At 37.9% G+C, this 16,551-nt stretch overlaps 1 protein-coding gene across 3 annotated transcripts in view; it reads right to left on the minus strand.

Annotated features, from left to right (window-relative positions):
* Positions 1-16,551, minus strand: part of AFAP1L1 (actin filament associated protein 1 like 1) — an 84,036-nt gene that overhangs the window by 24,844 nt on the left and 42,641 nt on the right. For all 3 annotated transcript variants that reach the window (XM_072631011.1, XM_072631013.1, XM_072631012.1), the window contains exons 5-9: positions 15,113-15,221; positions 5,898-5,996; positions 3,888-4,099; positions 1,982-2,161; positions 605-697 (exon numbers count right to left, since the gene is read on the minus strand). In XM_072631011.1, coding sequence (XP_072487112.1) covers positions 605-697; positions 1,982-2,161; positions 3,888-4,099; positions 5,898-5,996; positions 15,113-15,221 — 693 coding nt within the window. The remainder of the gene's footprint in view (positions 1-604; positions 698-1,981; positions 2,162-3,887; positions 4,100-5,897; positions 5,997-15,112; positions 15,222-16,551) is intronic.

Genomic DNA, 16,551 nt, shown 5'->3' on the forward strand with positions numbered 1-16,551 from the left:
ATTTTATCCCTTAAGGCCCAATTCCAGCATCACCACTGCAAAATCTCTTCTGATCTTTCCGTACAAAAGTGATCTTTTACTCCACTGAATTCTCATGGCTGGTTGTATCTTTCTTATGCTCCTTACAGGCTTTTTTATTTTGTGCCTTTTTCACTACTAGTAGTCTATGAGCGCCACTAGAAACCAAGGCAATCTGCTACAAATAAGCAAATAAATACACACACATATAGTGTTAAATTGAGAATAAAAATTTAAAAATATATCAAGGGAGTATGACCTAGTGAAATGAGCACTAGATTTGGAGTCAAGGATCCTGGATCTGTTTCCTGAATCTACTACTTACTATTTTTGAGTGTAGACAAATTGTTTAGCCTTTGATTTCATCATCTGTAAAAACAGGGCATTGGAACAGCTGATTTCTTAGGGCTCTTTTCAATGCGAAACGTGATGATGCTATCTTTGTATCCCCTTCAGAATAAACAGTGATTTGAATATTTTGAGCAATGGGCAAATATTTGATAGACGAATCAATGAATGATATCACTCTTGTTTCAAGCAATGAACTTCCTTAGAAGGCTAGGGGACCCCCAAAAAGAGACTCTACCTTGTCTAGGTCTAGTTTGCACTGTAAAATGGGGGACTTGGGCTCCTCTGCTCCATCTACTCCACCACTAGACTTGTTCACCTCTTTGATAACCTGCGGAAAGGACCAGAGCAAACATGAAACATTCTCATCTTTTCTAAAAATAAATGTAGGGGGAAGGGATAGAGAGAACGATGCCCCATCTGGAAGGATTTTGAATAATACTGGTACTCTTTGCAAGAGGTCCTATGAAACAGAGATGGTTTACTATAATCATCTCTTACATGCATACACAGTTTAAAAGAGCTTTCGCATATATTGTCTCATTTGATTTTCACAATCCCGAGGCAGGCAAAGGCAGGAATTATCATCTCATTTTCATAAAGGAGGAAAATGGAACTCAGAGAAAAGTGGTTAGCTCAAGATCTCTTGGACAGTTTTAGTTGTAATTTAGGAACTAGAAGCCAAGTGTCATCTGCTTCCCACTTTGGGAGTCTTTCTAGTACCCCATGCTAATCTCATAGTAATATGGAACTTCAGGACTGAGAGGGACCTCAGAACTCACCTAATACCACCTCTTCATTTCACAAAGGAGGAATCTGAGGCCCAAGGAGAACTGTCTTGCCCAGCTACATTAATTCTAGACTTCTATAGAAGCAACCTTACAGATCATCCAACTCAGTTCTCTTTTCCTCCAAGGACAAAGTAAGGAGAAGAAACTAAATACACATTGAGCAGATTACCACAGAAAGCCTAAAAGAGAAGTAGCTCTAGCTCCAGTATGTTAACAGGCCATAGAGGAGAGCCACAGGCACCCCACTTTGGATCCTAGGGAGATACTGGCAGTGTGGTGTTGTGAAAGGGTACTTGAATAGAAATCTGGATGTTTGGATTTCAGTTCTGGCTCTGCCTTTAACTGGTTATGCGAACTCAGGCAAGTCAATTAGTTCACTGGCCTTCTGTCTAAAATGAGGAGCTTTGATTAGATAACCTCTCATTTCCCTTCTAGTTTCAAGATTCTATGTTCTAAGGTCCCCCTCCAGATTTTATATCCCATGCTCTAAAGTACCTTTCTGATGATATTCCATGTTCTAAGATTTCTTCACACTCTAACATTCTATGATTTTATCAGATGTCCAGCACTGTCCAATTCCCAACACTCCCAGAATATTTCAGTACTCCCAGAGAATTCCTCTCTCTTCCCCCCATAAGGATCATGAAATGAGCTGAGTTATATAAAATGGCTCTGTGGATCAGGCTAATTCCTGCCCTGGATCTGATTGCTAATTCAGAATCTGGGAAATCCAAAAATGCTTGAGAGACACCACCCTGCCCCCTGCCCCACCCCCTTTAGGATTGAGGTAGCTTGGCCTGAGAAAAGAAGACTAGTGTTCCTACCTTCAGCCACTCTTCAGCCTGTTCCCTGCTCTGTACAGCCAGAACCAGGGTCTCTGTACCACCCAGAGAGAAGCGTAACTCGTGCTTCTTGCGACGTCCGTCCCTGGGCATATAAATGACATTACAGACACCCAGGGCCAGCTTCAGGTGGGGCTGGTGGTCCTTGGAGTTTTTGTAACACTGGAGAGACAGAGACAAAGAAGGAAGGAGTAGAAGGGATAGTGAGGGAAAGAGAAAATGAGGGTGGGGGGAGAGAAAAAGAGGAAGGAGAGAAAAAGGGAGAAAGAAGCAGGTATGGCATGCTTTGACACTATTGTCATATCTTAAAATGATAGGAAAAGCAGACTCACTACACATTGACTTCCCAGTAGCTACACACACAGAGAGATTGTAACCAGGAGCCCAAGCATAGCTCAGGACTCCAGGGACACCCCTCACTCCCATCCTAACCCCTCCCCGCCATCCTGCTCCCCCAGGGACTAATGGACATTTGGTAGCTAATATGTCCAATTTAGTTCAATGCAATCCAGGCAGGATCACTCATAGGAACACCAGTTCTACTGACCTTAGAGAGGGACCTCTTTCATTTGCACCACATATAGCTTAATAATATTACTTGATACCATGAAAATCCAGCATTTAGACAAAGATCACATATTCAGATTATAAACAGTTAAATTCCTATTTGTACATTGTCTAAAGACTGCCCCCTTTTCTGTTCTCTATGCTATGGGAGACATAGCTATGTTGCTATGGAAACAGAAGAGGGGATACCCGGAACTGAGGGCCATTTTGTATTTTAATTTGCTTCATCAGCTGCCAGTGTGAAAGAATGTATCATCTAATAGCCAATCTTTTGGTGATTTAGCTGAGCTAGTCCTTGGATAAGACATACACAGTGCTTTGCCAAAGCCATTTCTAATGGCTTTTGAGTTTGGAAGGACCTGACAAGAGCTCATGTTCCACTGGCATAACCTTGGAAAACCCAGGATCTTGTCTATGTCATAGTGAGGCATGAGAAACAAAAGGGGAATTATTGTCAATAAAAATATTGATAGTTTCATAAATTAGATTTTCCTCATCATTGTATAAAGAGAACCTGGATTCTTGAAGGATATTCACAGAGTTCCAGGTTCTCATAGGTTTTACCATACTGGCAAGAATTTGAATATGAGCCCAGTGATGGACTATGTGGGACAGTCATCTGGGATTCAGCTTACTAACAGAACAGAGAGGAAGCTCATTACCCAAGGTCTAGACTCCAGGGAATGATTTTATTATTTTAACTAAAGCATAGGTTCTTAGTCTCGTTTTGTGTAATGCTTCTCTTGTGGCAGTCTGGTTTGAAGTCTCTGGACTCCCTTCTCAGAACGTCTTTGAATGAACAAAATAAATTATATAGGATTACCAAAGAAACCAGGTGTACTGAAATAATTATCAAAATATTGAAAAAAATTCAGACCACAAATTCAGCTCTGAGCTAAAGCAACTCAAAGACAACAATTTATAATGGCAAAGATAATATCAAATCCAATGAAACAGACCTTTAGAAGTGCAGCAGTAACACGGATTTTCATTTCTATGGCATTTTATGGTGACAAAGCACTTATCACAAAAGTCTTATGAGGTTAAGTAGGATAAATATTACTATCCCTATTTTACAGATGAGGAAAGTAAGGTAAAGAGAGGGAGATGTCTCCTACATGGTCACATGAAGTGTCAGAGCAGAGATTCCATGACTAGTGTTCTTTGTTCATGGGCACATGTATGCATGTGCCCAACACAAGCCATATATGTATGTATGTATGTATGTGTGTGTGTGTGTATATATATACATATATATACACACACATGAATATGCACACATCACCTATACACACGCACATGCAAAATCACTATATCTCACCAACAGCTGGTTGTCCCTGATAAGAGTCAGTTGCTTGGCCCACTGGCCAAAGCGCTTTTTCCGTAGCAGGAAGGCACAGATTCTACAGTCTTTCACCAGGTGCATGGAGGCTTCCTCTGAGGGCCACTGATGGGTTAACTGCTGCCCTTTTCCATCCTCTTCTTCATCATCATAGGATTCATAAGAGCTACTCATGGCATCTGAGTCATTATCTAGATGAAGCACAGGAAAAGTTCCAAGTTACTCTTGGGATCACCTCAGACCAGGGAAGCACCTGGCTCTTTTACTTCAATTCAACTCAATACACATTTATTAAGTGCCTGCTATGTACCAGGAACCAGGAATAGAAAAAAGGAAAACAGACTCTGCTTACAAGGGATCAAAGGTACAGGACTGGGGCTTCTGGGGAAAATGTAGAGGTTTAGATCAAGAGATATTGGGCCCAGAATCAAACACAGAATTATAGAACTAGAAGGGACCTTAGAACAAAGACTATGATAGTAACAACAGCAGCAATAATAAATCTCATTGATAACAATACTTTAAGATTTGCAAAATACTATCCTCACTGGAATCTTAGATGGCAGATAGTGCAAGTATTCTTTTCATTTTACTAAGGATAATACTGAAGCTTAGGTTTTGATACAGAAATGTCAGAGCTGAACAGAAACTATTGCATGTGGAAGCTAGAAAGGACATCAGCACGGAATGTTAAATCTAGAAGAAACCTTACATGTTCCTTCAGCCCCATCTGCTTGGCCATCTTACGTAGCTAGAGAAGATTCCTTCAGAGAAGTGGACTAACCTGCCTAATACCATTCCACATTTAACCTCATTTTTTTCACTTTACATAACTGAGGATTAAAATTTAGTAAGCTCCTACTATATGCAAGGCATTTTGCTTAGCATGGTGAATAAGATAGGGTCACTATCCTAATGAAATTCACAATTTTGTAGTAAAGAGAAGAATTCAGAAAAATGCCATATAGTCAGTATGTGGTAAGTGCATTGGAGAGATTGAAAACTCCACATTCAATCTGTCACCTAGGTCTGTCGATTTCACCTGTGCAACACGTGTCATATATATTCCCTTCTCTCCTATGATATTATTACCACCCTGGCTCTCATCTCCTCATACTTGGACAATTGGGACACCCTGCTGGAGGGTCAGTCTTCCATAAGAATCTTCATTCCAGCCGATCCTCCATTCAGTCACCTAAGTGATTTTCCTAAAGTTGTAGGTCCAATCATATCATGCCTCCACTCAGCAAACTCCATTGACTCCCTATCACCTCTAAGATCAAATACAAAATCCTCTCACTTGGTGTTCAAAGCTCTTTATAACCTGGCCTCCACCCCTACCTTTCCAGTCTTCTTACAGCTTACACCTCTCCCCCACCACCCTCCATGTACTCTTTGATCCAGTGACACTGGTCTCCTTGGTGTTCCTCAAACAAGATATTTTTATCTCTCAGGTCTGAGCATTTTCTCTGGCTATCTCCAATGCCTGGAATGCTCTCCCTCTTCATTTCAGCCTATTGGCTTCCCTAGCTTCAAGTACCAGCTAAAATCCCACCTTTCACAGAAACACTTTCCCAATCCCTCTTAATTCTTTGTGCCTTCCCAACATTAATTAGTTCCTATTTATTTTGTATAAAGCTTACTTGTACACAGTCATTTGCATGTTGTCTTCTCTCTTAGATCGTGAGCTCTTTGAGGAGAGGGTCTATCTTTTTTTCCCCAGCATTTACCACAGAGCCTGGCACATAGTAGGCTCTTAATAAATGCTTACTGAGTGACTGACTTTAAGCTAGAGGAACCAGGGAAGACTTTCTGGAGCTGGAGCTAGAACGGGGCTCTGAAGAGAGTAGGTATTCAATGAGTGACTGTTCAATTTTATTGAATAGGCCTCTTGCAGTTATGGAGAATATGTACTACAAATGGGGTTCTAGGTATGAAGATCTTTACATTCTAAGTGACTGAAAGCCTTTTAAAACATTTAAAACTTACAAGAATTCTTCTGTTCCCCATTAATCCTGGTCACAGGGTAGCTGCTGTCTGCATCCTCGTAGTAACCATCTTCAATAGAGTTGGGTGGGCTTGAACCATCTGCAAGAAAGGCAAAAACAACAAGAGATAGAAGGCATAAAAGAAGAATCATTACCATTATCTCCTGTTCCTGAAAACACAGATGGAGGACTTGGACAAATTTATTTTTTATTTGAGTTCAATCACGAAGCCTTTCAATTTCAAAAACCTCATTTGGGGGAGGAAGTTCGGTATTATCTCTTCTGACACAGCAAATGGAAAAATCTGTGAGCATTTCTCACCTCTTGTAAGAATGAACAGTGTGAAAAGGGAGGCAAAAAGTTCCTGAACATTAGAAGTAAAAAACACCACACAATACAGAATGCTCTACCTAGCAGGTACCTTAAAACAGAATACAATTGATCCAACCATTTGGGAGAGCAATTTGGAATTATGCCCAAAGAGCCATAGAATGTGCATAACCCTTTAACCCAGCAATACCACTTCGAGGGTTGTGTCCCAAAAAGGACCTACATGTACAAAAATATTTATAGCAGCCCTTTTTGTGGTGGCAAAGAATTGGAAATTGAGGGGATGCCCATCAGATGGGGAATGGCTGAAAAAGTTGTGGTATATGAATGTAATGGAATACTATTGTGCTATAAGAAATAATGAGCAGATGGACTTCAGAAAAACCTGGAAAAACTGTATGAACTGATACTAAGTGAGGGGAGCAGAACCAGGAGATCATTGTACACAATTATAGCCACACTGTGAGATGACTAACTTTGAAAGATTTGGCTCTACTCAGCAATGCAAGGTTCTAAGACAACTCCAAAAGAAAAGTGTTATTCACATTCAGGGAAACAATGTCAGAGTCTGAATGCAGATTCAAGCATACTATTTGCTCTCACATTTTGTTTTGTTTCTTCTTCCTCATTCAATTGGTTCTTTAAAACATGACTAATGTAAAAATATGTTTAATATAAATGTATATGTAGAGCCTGGGCAGCCAGGTGGTACAGTGGATAGAGCACCAGTGCAGGAGTCAGGAGGATCTGAGTTCAAATCTCACCTCAGACACTTGACACTCACTAGCTGTGTGACCTTGGGCAAGTCACTTAACCTCAGCTGCCTTATCCTGGGTCATCTCCAGTCATCCTGATGAATATCTGGTCACTGGATTCAGATGGCTCTGGAGGAGAAGTGAGGCTGGAGACCTGCACAGCCCTCCCTCACTCAAAACAAAGTCAAGTGTAAGTCATGTCATTATTTCTCTGATGGCATGGTCTTCTTTGGCAACGAAGGACAAACACACAAAACAACTGTGATAAAGATTCCTTGCTAGGCCATAGGCTTCTAGGACAGATGGAGGCTCCTCCTAGTGATCAATATATCATTCTTTCTGAATGGAAAGGGTCATAGAGTCAAACATTTGAAGGAGAGGAATGCAAAGATCTTAACTAGACAAGAGCTTCTCTTTGTTCTAATTTCGGTTATCACACTTGATCTATTTCCCCAAGGCCTTGGTTTTTTGTAATTGACACACTTTCTTCAAGGAAGGAGTTCAGAAAGCATTTTAGGCAGCAAAATATTTATTTCTTATTATTTTCATATGACTCAAAAAGGGAAGTTTTTTTTTAAAAAAATATATGCTTCTAAAAATTCTTGTGAAGTCAGTAGCCATACTACTACTTTACAAATGAGGATACAAAAGATTATATATGGAAATAATGATAATACTACCCAACATTTATATAGGGCTTTAAGATTTATAAAACGCTTTACAAATATTATCTTATCTGATCCTCAAAAACTCTGAGAAATAGGTCCTATTATCATCCCTATTTTACAGATAAGAAAACTGAGGCCAACAAAGGTTAAGTGACTTGCCTAGGGTCATACAGCTTGCAAGTGTCTGAAGTGGGATTTGAATGTAATAATGATTCCTGACTCCATTTCCAGCAGGTTAGACCCTATATCATAGTCTGCTGCTATGGAGAGTGATTTGCCCAGTCACTAAGTCTTGTCAGAGTTGGACCTAAAGCTCAAGTCTCATGACTTCAAATCCATGGTTCTCTCTACCATGTCGTACCTTCAGTTGTAGAAAAAAGCAAAACCTTGTTATGAAGCTAGGACCCTTCCTTCCTCTGTTACGACTCAGAGTCCTTAAATACAAGGACATTGGCTCTGCTGAGAAGCTAAGCAAAGGCTTAGTTTGGTCACAGACAGGGTTAGAAGGAGAAATGTGGGAAGTGGGTACTGTAGGGAGAAAGAGGGAATGGATTCCGTCCAATCCCTGCTCTGAAAGGAGACCTCTGGACACCTGGCAATACTATCCAGAGGCAATATCTGACAGGAAGGATACTGTATGACGTCACTGGGGCCTTCCACCCTGGAAAAGGTTCCACTATCTCTCTTCCTGAGTCACTCCCCTCTCAGGCCTTATGGCTCTCCCATTCCCAGAGATATTGTGAACCTGGCCTTGCTGCTTCCTCAGTGGAAGGACAGCTCTAGTATATTCTCCAGACCAAAGAATTGTAATAGTTTAAGGATACTGATTATAACCCCTTTCTTTCCTCCCCTGACACCAAACCTTGAGACTTTGAGTGGAGCTAGAATTGCTCTATTCCATTGGAAACTCTTTGAACTTGAACCTTGGAGGCACTCATCATGGGAAGAGACCAAGTCATCCAATCCAGTTTTCCCCCCTTTAAGAGACAAAGAAACTGAGTCCCAGGGAGGGGAAGGGACTGGCCCTAGGTCACGCACTTGAGTATGTGAATCAATACTCAACTAGATTTCTTGATTCCTATTTCAGTGAACCATTTTAAAATTGTTTTTGTGTAATTTTTGTTATTATTACTACAAAAGTATTTATAACAAATGAAAATTAAACCAACTAAACCAAACATGGAATAACCTCCAACCAAACCCTCAAACCTTTTATATCTTAATCAACTAGAGAAATAACAAAATTGTATTGTACAATTTTGGCAACATTAAGCTAAACACAAAAGTGAACCTCCTCTGCATCCTCTTATAACTCCATTTGTATACTTAGAAAACTCAGTTTTATTTTTTCCTTCACAAAATTGTTGTCAATGTCTGCTATTCTTCTGGTTCTGCTGACCTCCTTTTGCCTCATTGTCATATTTTCCAACATTTCTTGGAATACATTTTTCATTTCTATGATATCATAATACTGTTACATTAATTAACATCAATTAACCACAATTTAATTAGCTTTTCTCCAATCACTGAGCACACTATTATATCCCATGGCCCACCACACTGAACTCTAGGTTTACATGGATTAGATTTCACTCTAGGGATTATCTCTCAAATCATTCCCTCTTTGATTTGTAGCGACTCAAACTAGAGATGGATTTGGAAAACCCTAGACTATAGATAGAAAACAGCTAGTGTACAGTTTTCCAAAGATGTCCTGCTTATTCTACAATCATCCAAGTTAACAAAACATGATGAGTAAAAGACTGCTTTTATTTCACCATATATAAAATGTAAATGATGGTTGATTACAATGTTATGAAGTTTTAAGAAAATTTCTTCACTTACTAATTTGGGGTTACTTTCTGAGCCCACTAAATAACTGATTCTGTGACTCAGGGAGTGTTGGTACTTGATAAAGATGATGTCAGGTCATAAGACAGCATGTTTACACATTAAAACTTCATCTACCTTACACTGACTATATTAATCAGTGATTTCTACATTAATAATGTTGGAAAGAATTGATCATTTGCCCTTCCCCATGTATTCTTAGCCTAACTGTGAGTGGGAGGATATATTTCCATATGTTGAGCTCTCTACTATTTGTCAAAATCATTGTGAAACTGTCACTTTTAGTTTCATGTAGGAATATGTATTAATAATGGCTTTGCCCCTGTACTCTAAGCCTCAGTGGGTCTTTCTATATTGGTTGCAACTGAAACTTTCTGTTGTCTCAAACTACTTAAGACTAGGGACTATCTTGAATTTTGTTGGGAAGAATATAGAAATGCAAATGATTTTGTGGTTTATTTTATTCCCAACTACTCTCCTGAAATAATTCATTTCAAAAATTCTTTTTGTCATTGTTGGTTTTCTAAATATAAAAACATAAAAATATTTAAATTTCCATCTCCAATACTTGCTTCTTTAATTTTTCATGCCTTATTGCTGTGGGTTAGCATCTATCATCATATTAAAAGAAGTAGAAAGAACAGGCAGTCCAGTTTTATAAATATTATAACAGGAATTCTTATGCTATTCTATTGCATAAGTGAACTCATCATTTCAAGTTATTTTTTCTATTTGTTTTTACTGTATTAAGGAAAAGGTTTTGTCCTTAGGTGTTTTTTCAACAAATAATTTTTAAAAGAAATTAAGGTCCCTATCTGATGTAATTATAGTTTTTTTCTTATTGATACATTATACCACTTTCCTCTTATTTAGCCTTACTTGCATTCCAATTATAAATCTCATTTGATCAAAATGGATAATTTTTTTTAAAGTATTACTATATTCTAATATTTATGTAGATGTCAGGATATTGGCATGAAATTATCTTTTGGTCTGATATTTCCCTGTTTACAGGGCCCCAAACTATGTTTACTTGAAAGGAAGAACCAGAGATAGTAGAGGAGTTATTTGTTTGACAAAATTTGCTTATGAATTCACCTGTTCATTGTGGTTTTACTCATTAAATTCTCTCTCTATATCTGTTAGACGTAGTTAGTTTAGTCTTCATTTGACTTGGTAACTATAGAGAAACATTAAGTGAATAATTTAAGATTTTTGTTTCATTTTGCAGTATTTAAGGATTAATGAGAGTAAGAGTGCATATATGCTTACATACATGCACAATACACACATGCATACACACACTTGATTTACCATCATTCAGAAAGAAAAAACCTCATAATATAATGTCTTTGTCTATTTTATGAATTATTAATGACATGAACAATTTAAAATTAAAATTTTCATTTAAATTTATATGGATTGTTTTTCATTACGTCTTTTCTATAAACCACATTTTCGAGGATTCTGCTTTTTAATTCATTCCATAACCCTTTTAAAATTTTCATTGGCATGTTAGTTCCATTTACATATTATATTACATTGGTTAAATGCTTTTTCTACTACCATTATTTGTTAAATACTATTAAACTTATCAGAAGGAAACATATTTTTCTTTTGTGATTAATGTTGATCCAAAATTAAACAGAATTCCAAAATCTTGCACTTTTAATTATGAAGGTTTCTTTAACCATGGATTGCTCCTTACCAACAACTGGAGGAAGATGGCTGAGTAAAGACAGGGACTCATCTGAGTTTTCCCCCAAACCCTTTCAAGTACCTTAAAATAATAACTCTAAACAAATTCTAGAGTGGCAGAACCCACAAAAGGACAGAGTGAAACAATTTTCCAGCCCAAAACAACCTAGAAGATTGGCAGGAAACGTCTGTTGCACCATGGTGAGGAAGGTGTACAGTGCAGTGCAGGTTGAGCCAAGGTACAGACTGGGCCCCAGCAAAGTAGGAGCAAGCCTCAAGGGGCAGTTTCCAGACCTTTCAGCTCACAAACAGCAAGGGGATCAGAAAACAGAAACAGAAAACTGCAGAAGGCAGTTTTACAATGGATCCCTTTGCTGGCACCAGGGGCTGGACTGCCTTATATTGCTTGTACTTGGATCTGGGTCGCAGTATTGAATCTTTGTCTCAGAGAGAAGACACACTAGCACAGCAGAGCTTGTAGCCTCAGAGGATCAGGGACCCTCATTACAGTTCCAGGGTTGAAAAGAGTGCCTGTGGTCGCTCACAAACCAGTGGACAATACAGGAGGGTAGTAAAGACACTTCTCCCTACATCACACCACCTTGGAAGAGCCAAAACTTTATAGGTCCCCAGAATTACCTCTAGCTACACAAAAACACGAAGCTTGGGACAGGATCCCCTCCACTTGGGAAGAAGAGCCCCACTTTAGCATAGAGCTGAAAGTCAAGAAATAGGCTGGCAAATGAGCAAACAACAGAAAAAGGTATTCTAACTAGAAAAGGTTACTATGGTGACAAGGAAGATCAAACACATACTCAGAAGACAACAAAGTCAAAATTCCTTCATCCAAAGCCTCAGAGAAAAATATGAATTGGTCTCAGGTCATGGAAAAACCTCAAAAAGGATTTAAAAAAATCAAAGTGAGGCAGAGGAAAAAATTGGGAAAAGAAATGAGAGTGATACATACAAGAAAATCATGAAAAGAGTCAATAGCTTGGGAAAGGAGACCTCAAAAAATACTGAAGAAAATAACACATTAAAAAACAAAATAGCCCAAATGGTAAAAGAGACAGAATAATCCAATGAAGAGAATGCCTTGAAAAGCAGAATTAACCAAAAGGAAAAAGACACACAAAAATTCAATGAAGAGAAGAATGCCTTGAAAAGTAGAGTTGTCCAAATGGAAAAGGAGGTACAAAAACTCACTGAAGAAAATTCCTTAAAAGTTAGAATTAGGCAAGCTGAAGCTAATGACTTTATGAGACAGCAAAAAACAATCAAATAAAATCAAATGAATGAAAAAATAGAAGAAAATGTGAAATTCTCATGGGAAAAACTGACTTGAAAAATAGATCCAAGAGATAATTTAAGAATTATTGGACTACCTGAAGATAAAGAACCTAGACATCATCTTTCAAGACATTATCAAGGAAAACTACCATGATATTTTAGAACCAACGGGTAAAATAGAAATTGAAAAGAATCCACTGGTCACTTCCTGAAAAAGATCCCAAAATGAAAACTCCCAGGAATATCATAGCCAAATTCTAGACCTCCCAGATCAAGGAGAAAATACTGCAAACAGTCAAAAACAAACAATTCAAATATTGTGGATCCACAATCAGGATAACAAAAGATTTAACAGCTTCTACATCAAAGGATCAGAGGGTTTGGAATATAATATTCTGAAGGGCAAAAGAGCTAGATTACAATCAAGAATTACCTACTCTGCAAAACTGAGTATAATCCTTTGGGGGAGGGGGATGGACATTCAATGAAATAAAGCACTTTCAAACATTCCTGATGAAAAGACCTGAGCTGAATAGAAAATTTGACTTTCAAATATAAGATGCAAAAGAAACATAAAAAGGTAAACAGGAAAGAGAAAACATAAGGTATTTGATAAGGTTAAACTCTTTATATTCCTACATGGGAAAATAATATTTATAACTCCTAAAAGCTTTCTCACTGTTAGGGCAGTTAGAAGGAATATACATAGACAGAAAGCAGAGGTGTGAATTGAATGTGATGGCACGATTATCTAAAAAAAAAAAAATAAGATTAAAGGAAGAGGAAGAAGAATGTACTGGGAAAAGGGGAAAGGGAAAGGTAGAATGAAATAAATTCTCTGACATAAAAGAGATCTGAAAGAGTATTTAGAGTCTAGGGGGAAAATAGGGGAAGCAGGAAGGGGAGCACATGAACTTTACTATCATAACTGGCTCAAAGAGGGAATAATATACACACTCATATGGGTATAGAATTCTTGTCTTACCATAGAGGAAAGTAGGAAGAGAAGGGGATGAGGTGGGGGATAGAAGAGAGGGCATTTTGGGTGAGGTAAAAATTGGGAGCAAAACACTTGAGAGTGGACAGGGTGAAAGGAAAAAGAGAGTAGGGTAAATGGGAGAAGTAGAATGGAGGAAAATACATAGTTGGTAATCATTACTGTGAAAAAAATTTTACAGTGAGTTTCTCTATAAAGACTTCATTTCTCAAATATAGAAAACAAATGCATAAAAATAAGAGAAATTCCTCAATTGATGAATGGTCAAAAGATAAGAACAGGCAGTTTTCAAAGTAATCAAAGCTATCTATAGTCATATAAAAATGTTCTAAATCACTATTGAAGAGAAACGCAATTTAAAACAACTCTGAGCTACTACCCCACACCTGTCAGATTGACTAATATGACAGAAATGGAAAATGACAAACATTGAAGGGGATGTGAGAAAATTAAAACAATTTACCACGATGAAGTTGTATACTGATTCACCCATTCTCAAGAGAGATTTGGAACTATGCTCAAAGGGCTATAAAACCATGCATACCCTTTGAGCAAATAATATCACTACTAGGTACTGTCTCAAAGAGATAAAAAACAAAAAAGAAAAGGGCTTATGTATACCAAAATATTTACAGAAGCTCTTTTAGTTGTGGCAAAGAATTAGAAATTGAAGGGATGTCCTTCAATTGGGGAATGGCTGAACAAATTGTTGTATGTAACTTTAATGGAATATTACTGTGCTTTAAGAAATGATGAGTAGGATGTTCTCAGAAAAAAAATGGAAAGACTCACATGAATTGATGAAAAGTGAAATGAACAGAACCAGAAGAACATTGTGCAAAATAACAGCAATATTTTATGATGATCTATCATGAATAACTTAGCTATTCTCAGCAATACAATGATCCAAGGCAATTTTGATGAAAGGTGTTTTCCATCTCCAGAGAAAGAATTGGTAGAGCTTGCCTGAAGATCAAAGGTATTTTTTTCTTTACTTTCTTTATATTTCTTGGGTTTTTTGGTCTGTTTTCTTTCCAATAATGACTTATGTGAAAATGTGTTTCACATGACTACTACACATATGTAACCTACATCAAACTGCCTTCACAATGAGAACAGGAAGAGAAGGAGAGTATTTGGAACTCAAAATTTGAAAAAAAAATAATTTTGAAGTTGTTTTTACATGTGATTGGGAATAAAATATTAAATAAGATTAAAAAATAAAAACAAAATTTAAAAAAATTGGGGGATTTGCTCTGGAATTGTCCTGTTCCTCCCCTTCAACATTTCTATATTTACACCAATAATATCATAAGAAACTGATAGAGAAAACCACTTCTAATAATGACATGTATTTATTATTTGGGCATTAATCTCTCATGATAGGAGTAAATTAGTATTGTAGTAAATTAGTAAAACATACTGGCTGTGTGACCCCTTTGGAAAGTCATTCAACTTCTCAGTGATTTAAACAACTCTTTTAAGATTTTAAGTTGCAGAGAAAGTGCTGGTCTGTATTAGTAGATTGAAATCACAAGTCTAGTCTCCACCATCATATTAATATCACTACCCGTTATTCCACCCCTCCATCTCTGTCTGACCCACCCCCAGCACCTAGTGGACTCACTGTGAGAGCTGATGTACTCAGGTGTTTTGCCTGGACCCAGAGGTAGGGCTTCTTCATAGTCATCATCTGGAGGAGGATTAGTGGGAAGTGGTGGAGGAGGATCTGATGACTAAAAGGAAAAAATAAAGAGTAAGATAATATGAGCAAAGAAAAGGAGACTGGCATGACGAGGAAGAGGGGAGATCACAAGTAGTAGGAATGCCAGTTCCAATGCAAATCTAGAACTTGGTGTTAGGAATGGCAGGACTTTGGCACATTAGGGATCAATCAATCAACTGAACAATAAACATCTATTAAGCACTTACACTGTGCCAGGCACTGTGCTAAACACTAGGGATAGAAAAAGTCCCTGCCCTTAAGGGGCTTAAAATCTAATGGGGGGGGGGGGGGGGGGAATGACATGTGAAATGTGAACACAGATAAATACAAAACAAGCTACATACAGGATAAACAAGAAACAAAGAGGGAAGGCACTGGATGGGAAGGAATTTAGAGATCACAATTTCTGTTTTATGCAATAGAAACTCAAGACTATGGAAGACGAAATGATTCACTCACTTTCACACAGTGTGACTGCAGCAAAGACTAGACTCAAACCCCAATCTCCCATTGCAGGGAACTTCCTACTGCTCTGATACTGTTTTTCATTTGAATGATGGCCTTCCATCTCCAGGGAGGACCTATTATCACAACACATCCGTCCCCAGGTAAATTCATGAATAATGAGAAAAAAAAAACAATTGCTATTTCTAGAGTCCTTTATAGTTAGTTACAAAATTTTGCCAAGAAATTAAAGCTATCAATAGTCATATGAAAAAATGTTCTGAATCACTATTGATTAGAGAGATGCAAATCAAAACAACTCTGAGGTACCACATCACACCTATCAGATTGCCTAACATGACAAAAAGGGAAAATGATACACAATGGAGAAGATGTGGGATAGTTGGAACACTAATTCATTGTTGGTGGAGCTGTGAGCTGATCCAACCATTCTGGAGAGCAATTTGGAACTATGCCCAAAGAGCTACAAAAATATGCATACCCTTTGACCCAGCAATATCACTTCTAGGGCTGTATCCCCAAGAGATCATAAAATTGAGAAAAGGACCCACATGTATAAAAATATTTATAGCAGCTCTTTTTGTGGCGGCCAAGAACTGGAAATCAAGGAAATGCCCATCAGTTGGGGTTGTGGTATATGAATGTAATGGAATACTATTGTGCTATAAGAAATGATGAACAGGAGGACTTCAGAAATACCTGGAAGGACTTGTATGAACTGATGCTGAGTGAAGTGAGCAGAACCAGGAGAACATTATACATAGTAACAATCACTGTTGTTTTTGATAGACTTAGTTCTCTACAGTAAGGCAACATTTTCAAAGGATTCATGATGCAAAATGCCATCCATATCCAGAGAAAGAATTATGGAGTCG

Source organism: Notamacropus eugenii, chromosome 1 (assembly GCF_028372415.1).
Source record: "Notamacropus eugenii isolate mMacEug1 chromosome 1, mMacEug1.pri_v2, whole genome shotgun sequence".
NCBI lineage: Eukaryota > Metazoa > Chordata > Mammalia > Diprotodontia > Macropodidae > Notamacropus > Notamacropus eugenii.